Genomic DNA, 18871 nt, shown 5'->3' with positions numbered 1-18871 from the left:
ACTTCTAATCTAGACTTGACTGGACTGACTGAACCCTCTTATGTTGTAGCTTGTCCACGGACACATAGGGTTGGATGTGTCACGTGACATCCCCTCCTTTTCAAAGTGAGGTACTGGTACCGAATTGTATGGCATCGAGGGAGATCGCCAATAGCATCCGGAATCTTGGAAGGGACTCTTCACCGGCCCACTCTGATGTGTGGGTCGTGCGGTACTTGAACTTCATAAAGGTCTGCGAAGCTTGCTTCTTTGGGCCGCGCCGAAAGCGACTCAAAGTCTTTTGAATCTCCTTCCTTGCTTCAACTTCGTCTAGAGTCGTGCTTCCTTCGTCTTCAAGAATCTCCATGGCTGAAAATTCCTGAAACCATTTCCAACACAAAACCATGAACATACCTATTCCATGTAAAGTGAGTGGAAAAAATCTTGGCTTTCTCAAAGATTGTGCATGCAATGTGGATAAACAAATAGACGCAGTGCTAAACCGTTCACCACATAGACACAAACAATGAGATCGAATCTTGCTCTTATGATCTAGAGCAATCAACTGTGGCAATTCACAACGGAAATGCCCATGCTTGGTGCTCATACTTTTATGTGCTCTTTCTACAATTGTGTCATGCCAAGGAAGAGACATGGAATGTGACTTCCTTACATACATACTTTTCAGCTTTTCATGAGAAATCCGTATACATTCGTGCTCATTCATGAGAGAAACATGAGAAATCCGCATACATTCGTGCTCATTTATACACGTAGTTACCTGACTTCTATGTTTGAAGTGTGGATTTTAGCAGAGGGGGGCAACTTGAAAATGCTTGCCATCGAAACCATGGACGAATATAACCAAAGGTTTCTCGACGTGTACCTTTCGGTGTCCTTCTTTAGATCCGGTCCCTTGGAGGCCCAATGCGAGCGATACACCATTGGACTACCATCACCATTGCAGGAATATTGTCTATCCAAGCAAGTCTCTACCATGCAAGAACTTATGGACCATGCCGCGGTCGGCTATAAACTGATGAAGGGAAAGCCAGAGTTTACTACAGAAGAATCTCCGGCCACTAACCACAACTCTCGGCAACAACGAACAAATTCTCGAGTCTCGTAGAAATCAACCGCAAAGGCCTCGTTCGAGCCTCAACAACGAGACACCTTACTACAAGAAGGTCGATGCTTTGGATGCTTCATCATTGTAGTAGCATTTGTGCAAGAATAAAGAAAGTACTTGCTCTGGCTACAGAGCAAGGGGACCCTTGAGGGCTTGGACCCGACATCCCTGTGTCGTCTCTTTTCTCTCTCTTTCTTTCAGTTTAGTTCAATTCTTTGAAGAGAAGTAAAGTGTCCCTTGTGTTTGTGTGCGGAGTACTAGATCCGAGTAAATCCTTATTCTCTTCCGCTGCACGTGACATTGGTATCGGAGCTCTGTGTGTGCTTTGGCTTCGCGAACTCAAGGAAAGAACCTAAAGAAGAAGCATCAAGAACCGAGAACCCCAAGAACTCAAGAACCATCAAGAACCTAAGCAAAACCAAGAACCCAAGGAGCCTCTCCCATTTTTTATTTCTTGAAGGAATCTTTGAGTCCCAACCATAGACTTACCAAATCCCATCTTTATTGTTATGTCTTTGAAGGAAGATCGACATTGGATACACGAAAATCAAGATCTTGAATACCAGGATCTACTTGCCTCCTATGCAGATATCGAAGGAGTTGGAGACAGGACCTCTAGCCTCTTCTGCATTTGCATTTGCATGTAGCGTGCATCCACTTCCGTCGACAAGAAACCCTTGGATTTTTCTCCGAGCACCCTTACCTTTCATCTTCACCCGCAATGCTTTCACGACAGGACTATTCGAATGGTAGTGCTTGCTTGCAGGCAGAGTCAACACGAAGGCTGGCATTCTGTGACAGTAGTAAGGGTATCTAGTAACTCGTATGGTCGGTGTTTACATCGCAGCAGTACCTACATCTGTAGTATCCACCCGTTTGGAGGAATTTTCATTGGTTATGCATCCATACGCATCAGAAGCATTCATCAGTCAGCATCAGAAGTATAGATAGAAGTTCGGCAGTTGTGCCTCACTCTTAATAGGGGGGGATGTCACGTGCGCACTTCACTTGCGCCACGTGGACATGCTTTTGCCATGGTCTAGCGTCAGTCATAGCCTAGCTTAGGACTGAGCCTGGCACTTTGTGAGCCTCTATGTGCATGCCCAAGCCGGTCATAGTTGCATACCCTCTCTTGTATAATACAGTCATTTCTGCATGAGCATTTTCTAGAGCGTAGACAAATTACACATTTTTCACTTATTTGTTAATAAGTGACTTTTGTTGGAAAAGTAGGTAGGGCAAATTGCTAAGAAACTATAAAAGAGACCCATTCGGCACTCAGCAGAAGCAGAAGATAGAAGGGAACTGAAGTGCGCAAGTTAGCCGTGTAGCAGATCAACTCCAACAGTGTTTTCTTAGCAGTTTGGCCAGGGTTTGTGGATCCATCCTCAACGTTTTTCAGTGAGCAGTCTAGCGTTTTGGAGATCAGCCCAAGCCCGTGGCGGTTTGCATATCCAAGTCAGAGCATTAGCGTTTTGCAGATTTCAGCCCATATCTGCTAGCGTTAGTACTTTCACTCGTAGATCCGACCCAATCCAGTAGCAAATCCTTGCCGCAAGTCCCCGCGTGTTGCAGATCTGCGACATTCAGTTTTCAGTCCCAAATCAGCCTAGCGTTTTGGAGACTCAGCCAGATCTGCCGGGTTTTTTGCATTCCCAGCCTTGCCCATGTCGGTGGTTGCAGATCAGCCCCATAGTGGCATAGCGGTTGCTGATCAACAGCAGTTAGACCTAGTGTTTTCAGATTTCAGCCCTAGCCTCGCGTCGTCGTCGTCACTGTGACATTGTCGTGTCCGTGACGGTCGTCATCGTCGTCGCCATCGACATTGATATAGTACCTCCAGTCCCCAGCATCAGTTGCTTCAGTATTATTAGCATCGACATTATTGTAGTAGCATTTGTGCAAGAATAAAGAAAGTACTTGCTTTGGCAACAGAGCAAGGGGGCTCTTGAGGGTTGGGACCCGACATCCCTGTGTCGTCTCTTTTCTCTCTCTTTCTTTAAGTTTAGTTAAGTTCTCTCAAGAGAAGTAAATTGTCCCTTGTGTTTCTGTGCGAAGTACTAGATCAGAGCAAATCCTTTTTCTCTTCCGTTGCACGTGACAGATGTCAATAGTCTGGGGTGTCCCGCACTCCAAGAGATCTCCATGTTAAAGTGCCGTCACGAGCAGTGTAGCAAACTGTTGTGCTCCGCTAATGCAGTGTGAAGGTGTTGCGTGAAGGTCCCGAATTGAGTGTGATAACAACTCCTTGTCATGAAAGTAGTGCCAATAGACCTGCAAGTGTCCTGCCAATAGGATTTATGGTGTCTGTAGTCAAACCGTCTGGAGAAAATGTGGAAGCCTAGGAATCGTCAACAGTATGCACGAAAGCTTGTTAATGCATGAACTTACAACCCAGTGTGGTCAGGTGGCTAAGTTGTGTAAAACTCTAGGAAGGCCAGATATGTTGGGTTAAAGGCCTAAATAACCCCTTTTTTGTACATTTTTATACTTTGTCCAGGTTCAATAACCTGGACACATTTTTTAAAGGTCACTTATAATAAAAGTGGGAAAACCCAAAACTCACTTATTGAGTTTTTCCCAAAAACGTGAGCTCTCTCTCTCTCTCTCCCTCTTCGTTCTGCTAGCGCTTCCCTTCTGCAGCACAGTGCCTCTGCTTCAAGCCTCAAGGCGTGCACATCTTCGCGTGCTCTATCACTTGCACACACCGCCGCGCGCTCATCAACTAGTATCAGAGCCAGATTAGGGTTTCAGAAGCTTTACGCAGGTGGCTGGACAGCAGGCGAAAGGCTTCTCTCGCGTCAAATTTCCGCTTTCATCACGAAGCCCCTTGCTTCCGGTGTCACATAGGGTGATTAGGGTTTCCAAAACAGCCTAAAACAGGCTGAAATTAGGTCAAAACATGTAAAAACCTGAAAATTACAGGTCAAAACAGCAAAACGCAGGTGCTCTAAATCGATTCCCGTGAATGCCCCTTGCTTTTCCCACTCAAAATAGGTCCATTTGATACAAATTGATGCACCAAAACAATAAATTTGCAGAAAATTCAGAATTGGATTGTTTTTATGTACACAAATTGAGGTTTATGTACGCCTTTTGTGGGTTTATGCAAGTACGCATTGGGGATACTTGTTAATTGCTGAAATTTTCAGCACATTGTATTCAACGTGCTGTACATTGTGATCACTGGAAATTTTCAGATTTTGTGTAGACACTTTCTGTTGCATTTTTATCTGTGCAAATGGCCTCTACTTCCTTGTCGTCTAATGCCAAGACCTTGATGGAAATCAAGCGATTTGACGGTACAGGTTTTGACCTATGGCAGGACATGATGCAGGGGATTTTGTTCCTCAAGGATTGTGAGGACGCCCTTTTGGCTGTAAAGCCTGAGGATATGCCGAATGAGGATTGGGCCAAGCTCAACAAGAGGGCAAAGGCCTACATCAAAATGGCTGTGACCGATGACATTTTGGTGGACATAAAGGGCTTGGATAATGCACATGCAATTTGGCATAAGTTGAAGGCCACTTATGAGAATGCCACCCCTGTGAATCAGGTGCATTTGATGCGCAAACTGGTGAACATGATGCTTGACGAAGCCAAGTCGGCTTGTGAGCACTTAAGTGCTTTCACCAGTGTTATGAGTCAACTACAGGATACTGGGCTTCAACCTTTTGATGACAAGTTGAAAGCCATATTTTTGTTGATGACTTTGCCAGACTCTTGGGAAACGCTTGTGGTTTCTTTGAGTAATAGCCCCAACCTCACATATGATGGAGTGCGAGGCTCCATCTTAAATGAGGAAATTAGACGCAAGTCTAGTGGTGGGGAAGGTGGCAGTTCTGCTTACAATGCGAGAGGCAGAAGTCAGAAGCAAAATACAGGTACCAAGACTCAAAACAGGAGCAAAAGCAAGTCTAGGGACAAGGATGTGACTTGTTACCAGTGTTGCAGAAAAGGCCATAAGAAGCCAGATTGCAGGTATTTCAAGAAAGAGCAGGAAAGAAAGAAGGAATCACAGGAGAAGAAGAAGACAGAGGATAAGAAAGGGGAAAAATCATTAGGTACCTCCTCCAAGGATTCGGAGACTGTCAATGTATCCTCTAGTGTGGTTATCACAGAGTTATCCGACAGTGAGGAGATCTTGGTTGCAGCTTCATGCCCCTCAGATTTTGTTGTAGCAAATGCAGAAGACATGCTTATCTCACGTAGAGATGTCATTGATGCATTGCTAAGTGCAAATGATGGCCTTACACAGTCTTGGATAGTAGACTCGAGTGCCTCATTTCATGTGACTCCATCTGTGGAGTGTTTTGCTTCTTATCATGCAGGCAAGTATGGCAAGGTTTACCTTGGGGATAACCATGCTTGTGACATTGAAGGAATGGGCACTGTGCGCTTGGCATTAAACAATGGCCAAGAGTTTATGCTCAAAGATGCAAGGTATGTACCAGGCATCAAGAAGAGTCTATTGTCTGTTGGCCAGATGGATGCACAGGGTTATACAACCATTTTTGCTGGGGGTTCATGGAAGTTGCTTAAGGGATCAATGCTCATTGTCAAGGGATGCAAGAGTGGTACATTGTACTATTTACATGGCAAAGCTTTGCGTGGCAAGTTTCTTGCAGTGGCCGAAGTTGCTTCTCATTTGGAGTTGTGGCACAAAAGACTTGGCCATATGAGCCAGAAGGGACTTGATGTGCTCTCCTCTTTGAAGAGGGTTGATGTAAAGGGCACCAAGTTAGATTTTTGTAATGACTGTTTGTATGGTAAACAAAAGAAGTCTTCTTATTATTCTGGTGTCTCGCGCAAAGCTAATGCTCTTGATTTAATTCACTCCGATGTATGTTCAATGCCTGTTAAGTCTTTTGGTGGTGCATTATACTTTGTTACATTCATTGATGATTGCACTAGGAAAGGCTGGGCATATTTGTTAAAGAATAAGAGTGAGACATTTAATGCATTTAAGAGGTTTCATGCTTTTGTGAGCACGCAAAAGGGTAGTAAGCTTAAATGTCTAAGATGTGACAATGGGGGGGAGTACACGTCTGCTGGATTTCAACGTTATTGCGAAGAATATGGGATTAAAAGGGAGTTGACAGCCCCTTATAATCCATCTTCTAATGGTGTGACTGAGAGGTATAACCGTACTTTATGTGAGAGAGTGCGTTGCATGTTGTCCACGGCTAATCTCCCTCATGGGTTTTGGGGAGAGGCTTTGAAAACTGCAGTTCATGTATGCAATTGCTCTCCTAAGAGTACGCTGAAAAATGACATTCCAGAGGAGGTTTGGTTTGGCAAACCTGCCTCTGATGATCATTTGAGAGTGTTTGGCTGCGAGGCTTTTGTCCATGTTCGTAATGACTTGAGGACAAAGCTAGATGCCAAGTCCATCCAAGGACTCTTCCTAGGTTATGGGGAAGAGGGTGAAATGGGCTACAGGATATGGTTGCCTCAGTTTAAGAGGGTAGTACGCAGCCGAGATGTAGTGTTCAATGAGGCTAAATTGCTGAAAAATGCTACATCTTCTGAAATTGACAAGAAATCGATCAAATTTCAGCCTCTCTTGCCACTTATTGATGTTGAAAAAGAACCTCATGATGCATTACCGCAAGCTGAAATTGATAATCAGCCGGTTAACCTTGAGCCAGAAGAGGTAGGACATGATTTAGATGCTCCAGATGAGGATGGACAGCCACCTGTCATGGCTGAAAATGATTTTCAGCAACATGAGCATGCTGAAAATGAGTTGCCTCTTGATGTAGAACCTGTGCCTGAGAATGTAGATCATTGGGTACGCAGGTCTACTCGTGTCGGAAGGTTGATACAGCGCTTTGACCCCTCTTTGCATCATGTTATGTTGACAGATGAGGGTGAGCCTCTTACATATAAAGAGGCAAAATCATGTGAGTTAAGCAGTAAGTGGGAGCTTGCGATGCAAGAGGAAATCAAATCTTTGCATGCAAACAATACTTGGGATCTTGTGCCATTGCCTAAAGGAAGAAAGGCTCTTCCTAACAAATGGGTTTACAAGGTCAAATGTGTTGATGGAAAGCCCAAGTTTAAAGCAAGGTTAGTTGCCAAAGGGTATGCACAGAAAGAGGGGATTGACTTCAAGAGATCTTTTCTCCTGTTGTAAAGCTTACGACATTGCGTGTCCTTTTGCTCTCGCTACAGTGCTTGACTTAGAATTGAATCAAATGGATGTAAAAACAGCTTTTCTTCATGGTGACATTGATGAAGATATCTACATGAAGCAACCTGAGGGTTTTGTAGTTCTTGATAGAAAGGAACTTGTATGCAAACTAAGAAGGGCACTGTATGGTTTGAGGCAGTCATCACGTCAGTGGTACAAAAAGTTTGATACTTTTATGGTGTCTCAAGGCTTTAAACGCAGCCATTCAGACCATTGTTTGTATACAAAGAAGGATAATGATGGAAGTCCTATAATCCTTGTGCTATATGTAGATGATATGTTGATTGCTGGGAAGCATAAGTCTATCATTGATGCTCTTAAACGTCAGTTGAATTCAGCTTTTGCAATGAAGGATTTAGGTGATGCTGAGCACATCTTGGGCATGAGAATCAAGAGAGATAGAAAGCTGAAATTGCTCTTCTTATCTCAAGAAAAGTACATTGCTAAAGTACTTGATAGGTTTAACATGGCTGAAGCTAAGTCACTGGAGTACCTTTACCTCCACACACAAAACTTAGCAAAGCCGATTGCCCAAAGGATGACGTGGCAGTGAATGCTATGAAGGGAATCCCTTATGCATCAGCTTGTGGTTCTCTTATGTATGCTATGGCTGCCACTCGTTGACATTGCCCATGCTGTGGGAGTTGTTAGTAGATACATGTCCAATCCCGACAAAGCACATTGGGAAGCTGTGAAATGCATTCTGAGATACTTGTCAGGTACACAATCTAGGTGTATATGCTATGGCAAAAGTGACTTGAAGTTGCAGGGCTATTGTGATGCAGATATGGCAGGTGACTTGGATACCAGGAAGTCCACTAGTGGCTATGTGTTTGCTATTACTGGTGGTGCTGTCTCTTGGTGTTCACGACTGCAGAAAATTGTGGCATTGAGTACCACTGAGGCTGAATATATTTCAGCCACTGAGGCTTCTAAAGAGGCCATATGGTTGGGCAGACTTGTCAAAGAGCTTGGTATGCTTGCTAGACTCTAGTACTCCTGTCTTGGGATGTAATAGCCAGAGTGCTGTCTATTTGGCCAAGAATGCCATGTTTCATTCACGGACAAAGCACATTGAAGTGCGGTACCACTTCATACGACAGGTATTGGAGGATGGTCTAGTCACCTTGACTAAGATTCACACACAGGATAACCCTGCAGATGTTCTCACCAAGAGTCTTGCTAAGGCTCAACACGAGCATACAGCTGGTGGGAGTTGGTTAACTTAAAGGCGTCATTTATGCCTTTAAGTGGGAGGTTGTTGGGTTAAAGGCCTAAATAACCCCTTTTTTGTACATTTTTATACTTTGTCGAGGTTCATATTGAACCTGTACACATTTTTTAAAGGTCGCTTATAATAAAAGTGGGAAAACCGAAAACTCACTTATTGAGTTTTTCCCAAAAACGTGAGCTCTCTCTCTCTCTCTCTCTCTCTCTCTCTCTCTCCCTCTTCGTTTTGCTAGCGCTTCCCTTTTGCAGCACAGTGCCTCTGCTTCAAGTCTCAAGGCCTGCACATCTTCGCGTGCTCTATCACTTGCACACACCGCCGCACGCTCATCAAGATATAGCAATCTGCGCCATAAACGTCCTCCGAGACGAGGAAAGCTAGACACTGTGGAAGCTATCGTAAGTTGCAGCAGTCATGGATAGACCACACGGACCACCACCGGATGGTGTCTTGTCAATGGGTAGGGTAAGTGTCCTGTCAATGGGTAGGGTAATCCAAGATGAGGGAAAGCTAGACTCAGCAGTCTGCACTGTGAAGGACCTCCGAGAAGAAATGTGGTCAGACCAAGCTGTGTGCATCGTAAACACCCTAGGTATATATCTATGTATATACCCTGTATGGAAGGGAAGCCAGATTGAGTAGTCTATGTATATATCTAGGTATATACCCTGTATGGAAGGGAAGCCAGATTGAGTAATCTACGCTGTGAATATTGTCACAAATTGCTGACGTGTCAAGCCACTGAAGAACGGAGCCAACTTGCAAATCCCGGCCGAGAGGCCTAAACCCTAAGATGAATCAGTAGAAGAAGAAGAGAAGTTCCCACCAACATATGGGACCCCGTCCGATGGGACCCAAGTGACACAAAGAATAAAGTTGGACCTACATACACTCATGCGTAAAAGCTGATGACGTGGCAATTGTACAGACAATACGGAATTCCGCAATTTGCATTGACTCTGCTGACATGGCATATTGTACGGATTTCTGCGTTTTGCGTTGCATGCTGACGTAGCAGGTGTATGAAAACACAACTGCGAGGTCATGAAAACGCTGCTGTCCAGCGATTTTAGCGTGCTCGTATGCTCCCGGTAGGGTCTGGAGCAGTGCAAAGGGTCTGGGGAGGGTGGAATCAATGTCACAACCCCAGGTGGCTGAAAACAGAGAGAAAGCAGCAGGTGTATATGGCTGAAATCTGAGGGAAATGAAGAGGAATCTCGCCGGCAAGGCACCAAATGCCAAACCGGGTAGGAGGCAAGATGTAGGTGATTGCCATGTATAAGAGCAAAAACGTAGGTGGAGAAGGGTTTCTCCATGACAGAAAAGCTCTAGATTCCACTTGCCTGGCTGATGCAAAAACGCTGGCTGATCTAGCCCTTGGGAGGAGAAGAACCTGATGGAGAAGGTGGTGGGCCCGGTCTTAGACCATGGAAAGCTGAAGGTGCTGATACCATGTGAGTGTGCGTGTGCAGAAGAGAGAGAGAGAGAGAGAGAGAGAGAGAGAGAGAGAGAGAGAGAGAGAGAGAGAGAGAGAGAGAGTAGACACAACACCTGGTGTAGGGAAGGGGGGGGGGGGGGTGATTAGCCCCCCATGACTACCAGAACAAGAGATCGTACAAAAATCAGATGATATTTGTGTATCTGTGATATGTGTACTCCCTTGGCCCCATATATATGAGTGCCAGCCCGGAGACACTAGCCGTACAATTGCCCTAGACCTGTGTGAAGCAGCAGAGTGGTGTAAATCTAACAAAATTGTGCTAGCTGTGACATGTGGAAGGTTGTACGGATTTCTGCGTTTAGCGTTGGTTGCTGACGTGGTAGTTTTTGCGAGGGCTTTTGAGAGCAAGAGACTTTGGGTGAATGTGCTTTTGAAATGATGCTTTTGGGCAACCCTTGTACCATTTATAAGTGTCCCTAGGGTCGCTATGTGAGACTTGGACACTCCAAGCCAAAGATATATTGGACCACATGTGAAAAACTGCAAATACTTGAGCAAAACCTGGAGAGAGAGAGAGAGAGAGAGAGAGAGAGAGAGAGAGAGAGAGAGAGAGAGAGAGAGAGAGAGAGAGAGAGAGAGAGAGACGTCACGATCCGCATTGGAGCTCTTGATCTAGCTGTCAGATTGAGTGCTAGAACCCATGTGTGTTGCAGATAAAATGATAGAATCCTCCATAGAAGAAGAATCGTTTGGGCTTTGCTATCACTGTAACATGCTTGGACTCTTTGAATGAGAAACCAATAGCTACTCACGTGAACAATTGGAATAATAGGACTTGAAATAGATAGAGAGAGAAGAGGAGAGCCGACACGAAGCGATTGAGTTCAGCTTCCACATACAATGGCCTCAAAGTCTGGTGCCCCTTTTGGTCCTTCTCTTCTTATTGCTTCACAAAGGTGCCGTCACAGGACGGGCACGACGTGCCAATAGAAAAGAGCAGACTGAACGGACTTTTAGCACTTCAATAACAACTGAATTGAGAGAGAGAGATGACACGCGACACGGAGTGGCGGAATTCCACCCCAGAGAGTATTGGCTTAATCTTGGCGCCCCTTTCGGTATTTCTTTATATTGCATCAACACAGTACAAGTTGGTACTCCAGACTCTGCACCTTCTCCAGGAAGCATGCCAGAGAATGAGCCCTAACCTCATAATTAAAGGCACTTGGCCTAAAAAGCAGTTTATAGTAAAATGCCTTCAAACTTAAAAGCATCTGGTCCAAAAGCAAAGCCAAAAAGTTGCCAGTGTAAATCATGGAAATCCATATAGCCTGTCACGTCATTAGCTAGTGCAAAATGTGGAAATCCGTACAGCCTGCCACGTCATCATGTCTGCCACGTCATCATGTCAACGCAATTTTCGAAAATCTGCCACGTCATCAATTTTTGCTGTGTGCGGGTCTTGCTTTATTTCAATTCTTTATGTCACTTGGGGCCCCATCGGACGAGGTCCCCATAAGTTGGTAGTACTTCTTCTTCTGTTTACTTGTTCTTCTTAGAGTTTAGGCCCCTCGGCCGGCATCTGCATGTTGACTCCATTCTTCAGAGCTTTGACACGTCAGCAGTTTGTTATAGGTACAATACCTAGGAGGGCTCTCGACTTGCTTCAGCAATTGGAATCTAGAGTAGGGTAAAGGGACCAATAAAAAGCCTCCCCCTGAAAGAGGGACACCGCTACCCCAATGAACAAGATCAAAAAAATCTAGTTATGAGACATTGAGCATCCAATGCTTTAGTGGTTAGCATGAGTGACGTTTAACTTCGTCCGTCAGATCTCGTGATCAAGCCTTGATGACCCGCTGGCTCATTTCTCACCCTGCTCCGGTTCACTTTGCAAGGCCATTTTTGTTGCACACAATAATTCTTTCGTTGTTGTACGACGCCTGTGATTAGCTGTTCGCATTGAGCTCTTTGTCGGTCGTAGCGACGATCATGGGCCTTCTTTTGCGCCATTGCACGATTCATTCTGTGTAGTAGGCTTTCGGCAATTTCCCATGTCGCTTAGGGGGCCTTATACTGGCCCCTTTACCCTAAGCCCCCCCCAAGGCCATATTTAAAGCCCCTTTGCCCGAAAAGCATACAATCATGAAAAGCTCTGCTCTTAAAAGTTGCAATCCCCAAAGGCTGGCGCTAGAATCAACTCCATACAAATGCCACATCAACAGTCGTCCACAATTTTCGGGTTTGGCCATACGATCTTGCCACGTTAGCACTTGTGCCATCTTTTTTAACAAGGGCTTACTAGAGTCCTTAAGTTGGTAAGGGTTATGGTTTTTAAAACCTTAATCCCGTCTTGGAATGTCATCTCACTTGTGACATATGGGCCTTTGGTACAGTTGCTACTTTAGCATTTTATGGTTCACTTTGGCCTGGATACTCCGGTCACTTTAGAATAGGCGTGCTTCATAGGAGTTTCCACATCAGCACTTTGTGACACCCACCTTTAGCAACCGTCATACTTCCGACTACAGTAGTCGTTTAAGGTTCACAGATCTGTAAGTGCTCTACTTGTATTACTAGGGGCACGTCTTGGTTGGATACCTTTACCCTGCAATGCATGCTTCTTTTATCCTAAGCATTGGTTGCGTCGTCGGCCTCTTGCGTGCAGTGCAGAGGAAACCTCTTGGAGGCGCTCTGTTATCCTGCTTTAGTCAAGCATGCAGTGAATCCTATAAGCATTGGGCCCTATGTCGAGTTGCGGTGGTTGGTATCTATGAAGGAGTGGAAGTTTCTTGCCTTGCCGATTGGTGGAACTATGGTAAAAGCTGCGAGGCAGGTTTGCTTTCTTTGTTTGTTTTCTGTTTCGTTTTCTTTCGGCTTGATTGTGTGTGTGGGAGTATGTGTCAGTTGGGTGTGGATTGTTTTGTTTTCTTTCGGCTTGATTGTCGGGTGTGTGTGAGAGAGTATGTGTGAGTTGGGTGTGTGTAGAATTGGTTTTGCATGCTTTGTTTTCTTCATACTCTTATCAACCGACTTTGGAGTGAGTGAGCGAGCGTGGGTGTGGGGTGTGTAGGTGTGAGGGAAGTTTGTTTTTAGAGTATGTTTTCTTTTATTTGATTTCCTCGGTTTCTTGTTTGCTATTATCTTCCTGTGTGTTCTTGACTTCTTTGATTCTGTGTGTTCTTTGCATTGGGTCTGTTTGGGCTTGCTGTCGCTCTACTAGGTTTCTCCGTCATGTTTTCAAAGATGTTACCCCCTGCGTCTCCTTCACTGTATTACTCCAGTTCCCTCCCCAGCTTTGATCTTTAGGAATCACCTTCGATAAGTGGAGTGGTTTTCACCCTGGCTGATGGCTCCTTGTCAGCTCTACTGCAGTGCTCTGCTACACATCTTGTGGCATCTGATGCTAGTTGTCTCTTCTCCCTCATCTTCGTTGAGGTTCCAGCTCTTGCCATTGCAGACGTTCCTTGTCCTTTTCACTGCTGGTAGCTTTTGATGGTTCCGGGATTTGCATTAGAGGAGTTTGATCTTGGGGAAGTGTCTTATCTGTCAGAGGTTGGTGTCATCCTCTCTCCACTTAGCTTGCCAGGGCACTTTTACTCTCTTTACGAGAGGTTTTACCTTGGCTTTGAGATTTTTTGCCATGCGGCTAATTGTTTTTTTACAGTTTCAGATTATTTTCTTTGGGCCTGCTTTGTAATCAGTAATGTACTTGCCCTTAGAATCGGCACCATTTGGGTGTTCCGAGGGATTTTTCAAGAAAAGAAATCATCCTCCTTTGTATTTTTTAGAGAGAGAGAGAGAGAGAGAGAGAGAGAGAGAGAGAGAGAGAGAGAGAGAGAGAGGTTCTGCTTTTTTGAACAAAGGGTACCGCCAGCTCATTTGTCCCCGTTTGTTGATAATGAGAAAGAGGGCTACTTACCAGAGTATGCCGAGACATTAAAACGCCTGCAAATATCTACAGATGGGAAGGTTCTGCCTCTCCCAGGGGAGGAAGGTTTGGAGGGCTCTGATGGCTTTTTGGGAAGTGCTATGGAAAATCGTGTTGAAGGTATTCAGGAGGTGGACAAGATTCAAAAGGTATTTTATTTTGAATATTGAAGGTCTGTCGCTCTCACACAAGCATGCATGCACACACATGCATGGTCTTTTTTTTTCCCTCAATGATGCGGTATTTGTTTGTGTTGTGTGCTAGGCTTCATTATGGTTAAGTTTGCCTTGCATCCCTAGAGTTATGACAGAAACTCAGTACGCAGGTCTTTGTATTGATGGATGCTCATGTGAGAGTGTGTGGTGCGTGGGTGTGGGAGCATATATTATTACCTAGTTATACACCCACTATTGGGCACATACGACGTTAATGGGGGTGTAGTGTGTAGTCAATACTATGCATGGTGGAGCTGATTGTTATATCAACTTGTGGATGACTACCATGACTCTATACCTTGTGCTTACCTCTAAATGTGAATTTGGGCATATTTCTGTGTGTAGTGTGTGCATGCATGCCTATGCATGCACACACACGTCTTGCATGTGCTTCTGCAAAGCGCGCACACTTGAATTTAATCAAGAGAGTGCATGCACACACGTCTTGCATGCGCTTCTGCAAAGCGTGCACACTTGAATTTAATCAAGGAAGTGCACGCTCACACACTACTTGCATGCAGTTTGAATAGTGCACAAACTTGAATCCAATTAGGAAACTGCATGTTCAAACTCTATCGGAATACTTGCTTCAGGTTGCACATGTTCTTGTTATTGGATTAGTGTCTTAACACATAGCACATGCAATAAATTTGTACGTATTTTTAAAGTGAGTGAACTTTCAGTGATTCTAATAGAAGGCATCAGATGTCTACCAGATAGTTTGTGACAGTTGAACCAGGACGTATGAAAAGTGTATGTGTGTGGGGAGAGAAAACAGACCTTTCTAATGATGTATGTTCACACGGATGTGCCCTTACGTGTGTTTGGGTGTGAAATAATGTAGGAGCGTAAGTTGATAGTCCTTTGGCATAATTAAGCACTAATCATGGTAGCGGATGGCTTGATTTCCTTGTGAGTGATGGCCACGAGTCTATGGAGTTATCTAGTATATTATGAGAACTTGGCTAGAGATCTCAGATAAAGAACCTGAACGATGGTTTCATGTAATTATGACACTCCAGCTATGACAGACTCTCTATCATAATTTCCAGAGGTTGAATAGATAAAACCTTGCCAATATGAATGGGCCTTGAAATATCGTGTGGTTATGTGGGCTGTATTTGAGGTCTGTTGAAAGAAAATAAAGAGTAAAAGCAACTGTGTTTTTGGGTTAAGGTGCCAAAGTCGGTACCTTCACTGTTGCCTTTGTTTGGCTCCTCAACTGTTTGTGATATTAGTTGCTAAATCACTTGTTCTTGGGTGTCTAATCATACAATAATCAGGAAGCCCTCATCGAGAGAACATATAGGGAGGAGCTTGAGAAAGAGATTGCTGGGGTTCCCTACTCGGAATCAGTGCAATTCAGAGAGACAGGTGAAGATGAGGAACATGTGGCAGAGCAAACAAGTAGTGGTGTGGTGGTGGAGGATGATGAAACTCCCTCATCTATTGCGAGGGCTATGATGCCAAGGAAAGCTCGCAAGCTGTACGAGGCCATGCAGGTTTGCCTCTTTTTTTTCTCGCCCTTTCTTCAGGGTCAATTTTGGTGCGTTGCAGAGTCTGTGATATGTTACAAGTTCAAAGGTTTTACAAGCATTTCTTGTTGCAGATTGGGAATGCAAAGAAGAGAGCTGAGATAGAGTTGCTGAAGGAAAGGAAAAGAAGAGCAGATGGGAAGCATAGCATTAAGGCAGGGAAGGAGTGAAGTTTCTTGTACTGTTCTTCTGGTGACTACTCTAGAATTTGTAACATAGGGTTTGGTTTCGGCATCTGGGTTGGTTCTTTGTCAAGCTCATAGTTGCTCTCTAACAGATTTGAATCCGTTTTAGCAACCTTTGTACGAGCTCATATTTGTGGTACCTCCACTGAAGAGGCCCTTCATTTTGTAGAAGAAGTCTCTCTCTCTCTCTCTCTCTCTCTCTCTCTCTCTCTCTCTCTCTCGGTGTCTTCTCATGTGTGCACATGCGCATGTCTGTGAGAGCCTACCGTCTCGCAGTTTGATAGCTTGCGGCATTCCTAAAATAGGAACATTGTTAAACAAAGGAGTCCTGGACCCTCATTCCTGAATTGTAGAGTTTAGGGAACCAACTGCCGGTATTTTAAAATATGCTATTGAACCAGCTCGTCTATTTCGGTGTCGGAGTATCCAGCTGTTTGGTAGAGATGAAAGAGACCTTATGAATGTTAGATGAGAATGTTTTGTGAACTCTCTCTAACCGAAGTAAAAGAGAGGAAGGACTTGTAGTTATTTATTTGTGAAGTTTGAAGCTATCGGGTAAATTTTCATGCTGATTTCATTGAAATTGATAGATTTTTGAGTAATTCAAGGCATGTACTAATTGGTTTTAAGTATGACTTTGCTACTTGCAACAATCCTTGTGTGTGAACTGATCTTAGTTGTCTAATTGTGCAAGAGGTTCATAAAGCCAACAACCCTTTCTTTAAATTCAACTTATTTTTTTGGTTAATTGTGCAAAAAGTTCCTCAAAAACTTTCAAGCCAGACAGAGTAGCTTGTGAAATTTTTGGTGTCTGTGATGAAGTGCAGTATTTGTGTTTGTCACTAGTCGTTTGCATGAACATTGCCATAGCTTATCATTACTATGAGACCTAAAAAAGTTGGTAGGAGAAATTGATTGTATGGGTCTGTAAACATGATGATAGGAGAGTGGGTCGTACACTTGGTGTGAATTCGTTGTAGACTTAAGAGTTTGTGAATTCATTGTGGACTTAAGAGTTTGTAAACTTGGTGAACTGTAGTGGATGTGCATTGTAGCTTTGGTGTTGTGAGCTAGATGTGAACTAGATTTATAAAACAAGGATCATAGCATTGGTAATGGATTTCTCGAGGTGAGGACATGTTGACCACTTAAAAAGGCTTCTTCAAAACTCAAAGGCTAACCATGTACTATTTCTCCTTGGTAGAAAATCTTTAAGACAGCGTGAAAGAATTTCTCCCTTGTGTCGATTGCTAAGTTTCAGAAAATGGTTTGGGATATGCAATGGATGGCATCACCACATACATTAAGGACATTGACATTTTCTAGATCCCAAGTACATCCATGCTAACTAGCCAACATTAAAAACACTTTGAAAAAAAGCATTTTAAGGGGTTAACATGTCCTCACCTGGAGGAAGTTTGTTACCAATGCTATGATCCTTGTTTTGTAAACCTAGTTCACACATCTAGCTCACAACACCAAAGCTACAATGCACATCCCCTATAGTTCACCCCAAGTTCACAAACTCTTAAGTTCACATTGAATTCACATCATCACAAAGATACTAAAAATTTTACAAGCTTCTTTGTTTGGTTGAAAGTTTTCATTAAACTTTTTGCACAATTAAACAAAAAAGTAAGTTCAATTTAAAGACAAGGGGTGTTGCCTTTATGGTACTTCTTGCATAATTAGACAACAACTGAGATCAATTCACACAAAAGGATTGTTGCAAAAAGAAAAATCGTACTTAAACCCACTTAGTAGTTACCTTGAATTGCTAAAATATCTACCAATTTTAATGAAACTAGCATGTTTATCCAACAGCTTCAAACTTTACAAATAAATTAGCTTGATCTGCTCAATGGGTTTGACAACTTGCCACTTCGTGCGGACCATATATCGATAACCTCTATGTCTGATAATTTTTTGAATTGAGCAACTTCAATATGTTTTGAGAAAGCATTACAGTTGACCAAGTGAGAATTCACAAATTCTACTTGAGGTTTCTTCTTCACTTACACTTACTAGTCTTTGACTTCAAAATACCAATGAGGTACGCATGAAGAATAACTTTTCCTTTTGAATATATAGCACAAGAAATGTCATGGAATTATAACATGTCAGCATATAAGCAAGGATGAAGATTCAATAACTTCAAGGTTCTAATTAGAGCTTATGCATATGGTCACAATGCTTTCTATCAATTCAAGCATATGGTTATGATTGAAAAGATTCTTTCATCAAATATGGAGCATAACTTTTAAAAGTATAGAAGGCACTTTTGCTCTATAGCTTTGGAGTGTGCCAAATAAAATGATCTAAAATATCAAAATTCACTCAAGTGTTTTTTAAACCTTCACCACTTAAAAGGCTTTTATCAAAAGAGTTTTTATTGTTGACTAGTTAATATGGATGTAGTTGGGTTCTAGAAAATGTCAATGTCCTTAATGCATGTGGTGAAGCCATCCATTGCATATCCCAAACATTTTTTGAAACTTAGAGATCGGTACAAGGGAGAATTCATGCTTTGTCTTTAGGATTTTCTATTAAGGAGAAATGTTACATGATTAGCCTTTGAGTTTTGAAAGATGGTCATGGACATCACCTAAGAGCCATGCTAGCTTAGTCCTTGAGCGATGCATAGTTGTTGTCAGTATGAAATGGAAGGGTTTGTCCTAGATATGGGTATCCAAATAGCAGAGTGGCCTACCAAATCTAGCTAGCCTATAACCTAAGGCTACCTCTTGTATAAATAGCCTCATACCTACCGTGTTGCTTGCACACAATACAATGTGCTTATGCTTAAAGTGTGAGCCTTCATTTGTTGTACTCACAATCATTTGAAATCAATACTATTTCTGGTATATCTCATTTTGCGTGTGCCAATATTTGAATATGGCATCAAAGAATGCTATTTGAGTCTATTTTATTTACGACATCTTTAATTTTCTGATTTAATTAATCTTTAACAATTATTCATACAATCTTTTAAAAATAATCTTAATAACCTACAAGTAATCCAAGTAGCCTTT

The 18871-nt window shown here is 43.2% G+C and overlaps 1 protein-coding gene across 1 annotated transcript in view; it reads left to right on the top strand.

The window, feature by feature from the left end:
* LOC147452878 (pescadillo-like protein) overlaps positions 1–16026 on the top strand; it is a 49614-nt gene extending 33588 nt beyond the window's left edge. Inside the window, exons 11-13 of the mRNA XM_086518459.1 lie at positions 13840–14053; positions 15403–15621; positions 15729–16026. Coding sequence (XP_086374585.1) covers positions 13840–14053; positions 15403–15621; positions 15729–15824 — 529 coding nt within the window. The 3' untranslated portion in view covers positions 15825–16026. The remainder of the gene's footprint in view (positions 1–13839; positions 14054–15402; positions 15622–15728) is intronic.
* The last annotated feature ends 2845 nt before the right edge of the window (positions 16027–18871 follow it).

The sequence above is a fragment of the Adiantum capillus-veneris genome, chromosome 8 (assembly GCF_014529385.1).
Source record: "Adiantum capillus-veneris isolate H3 chromosome 8, ASM1452938v2, whole genome shotgun sequence".
Classification (NCBI taxonomy): Eukaryota; Viridiplantae; Streptophyta; class Polypodiopsida; order Polypodiales; family Pteridaceae; genus Adiantum; species Adiantum capillus-veneris.
Note: the sequence above shows the minus strand (reverse complement) of the source record. Positions and strands in the feature narration are given on the sequence as shown.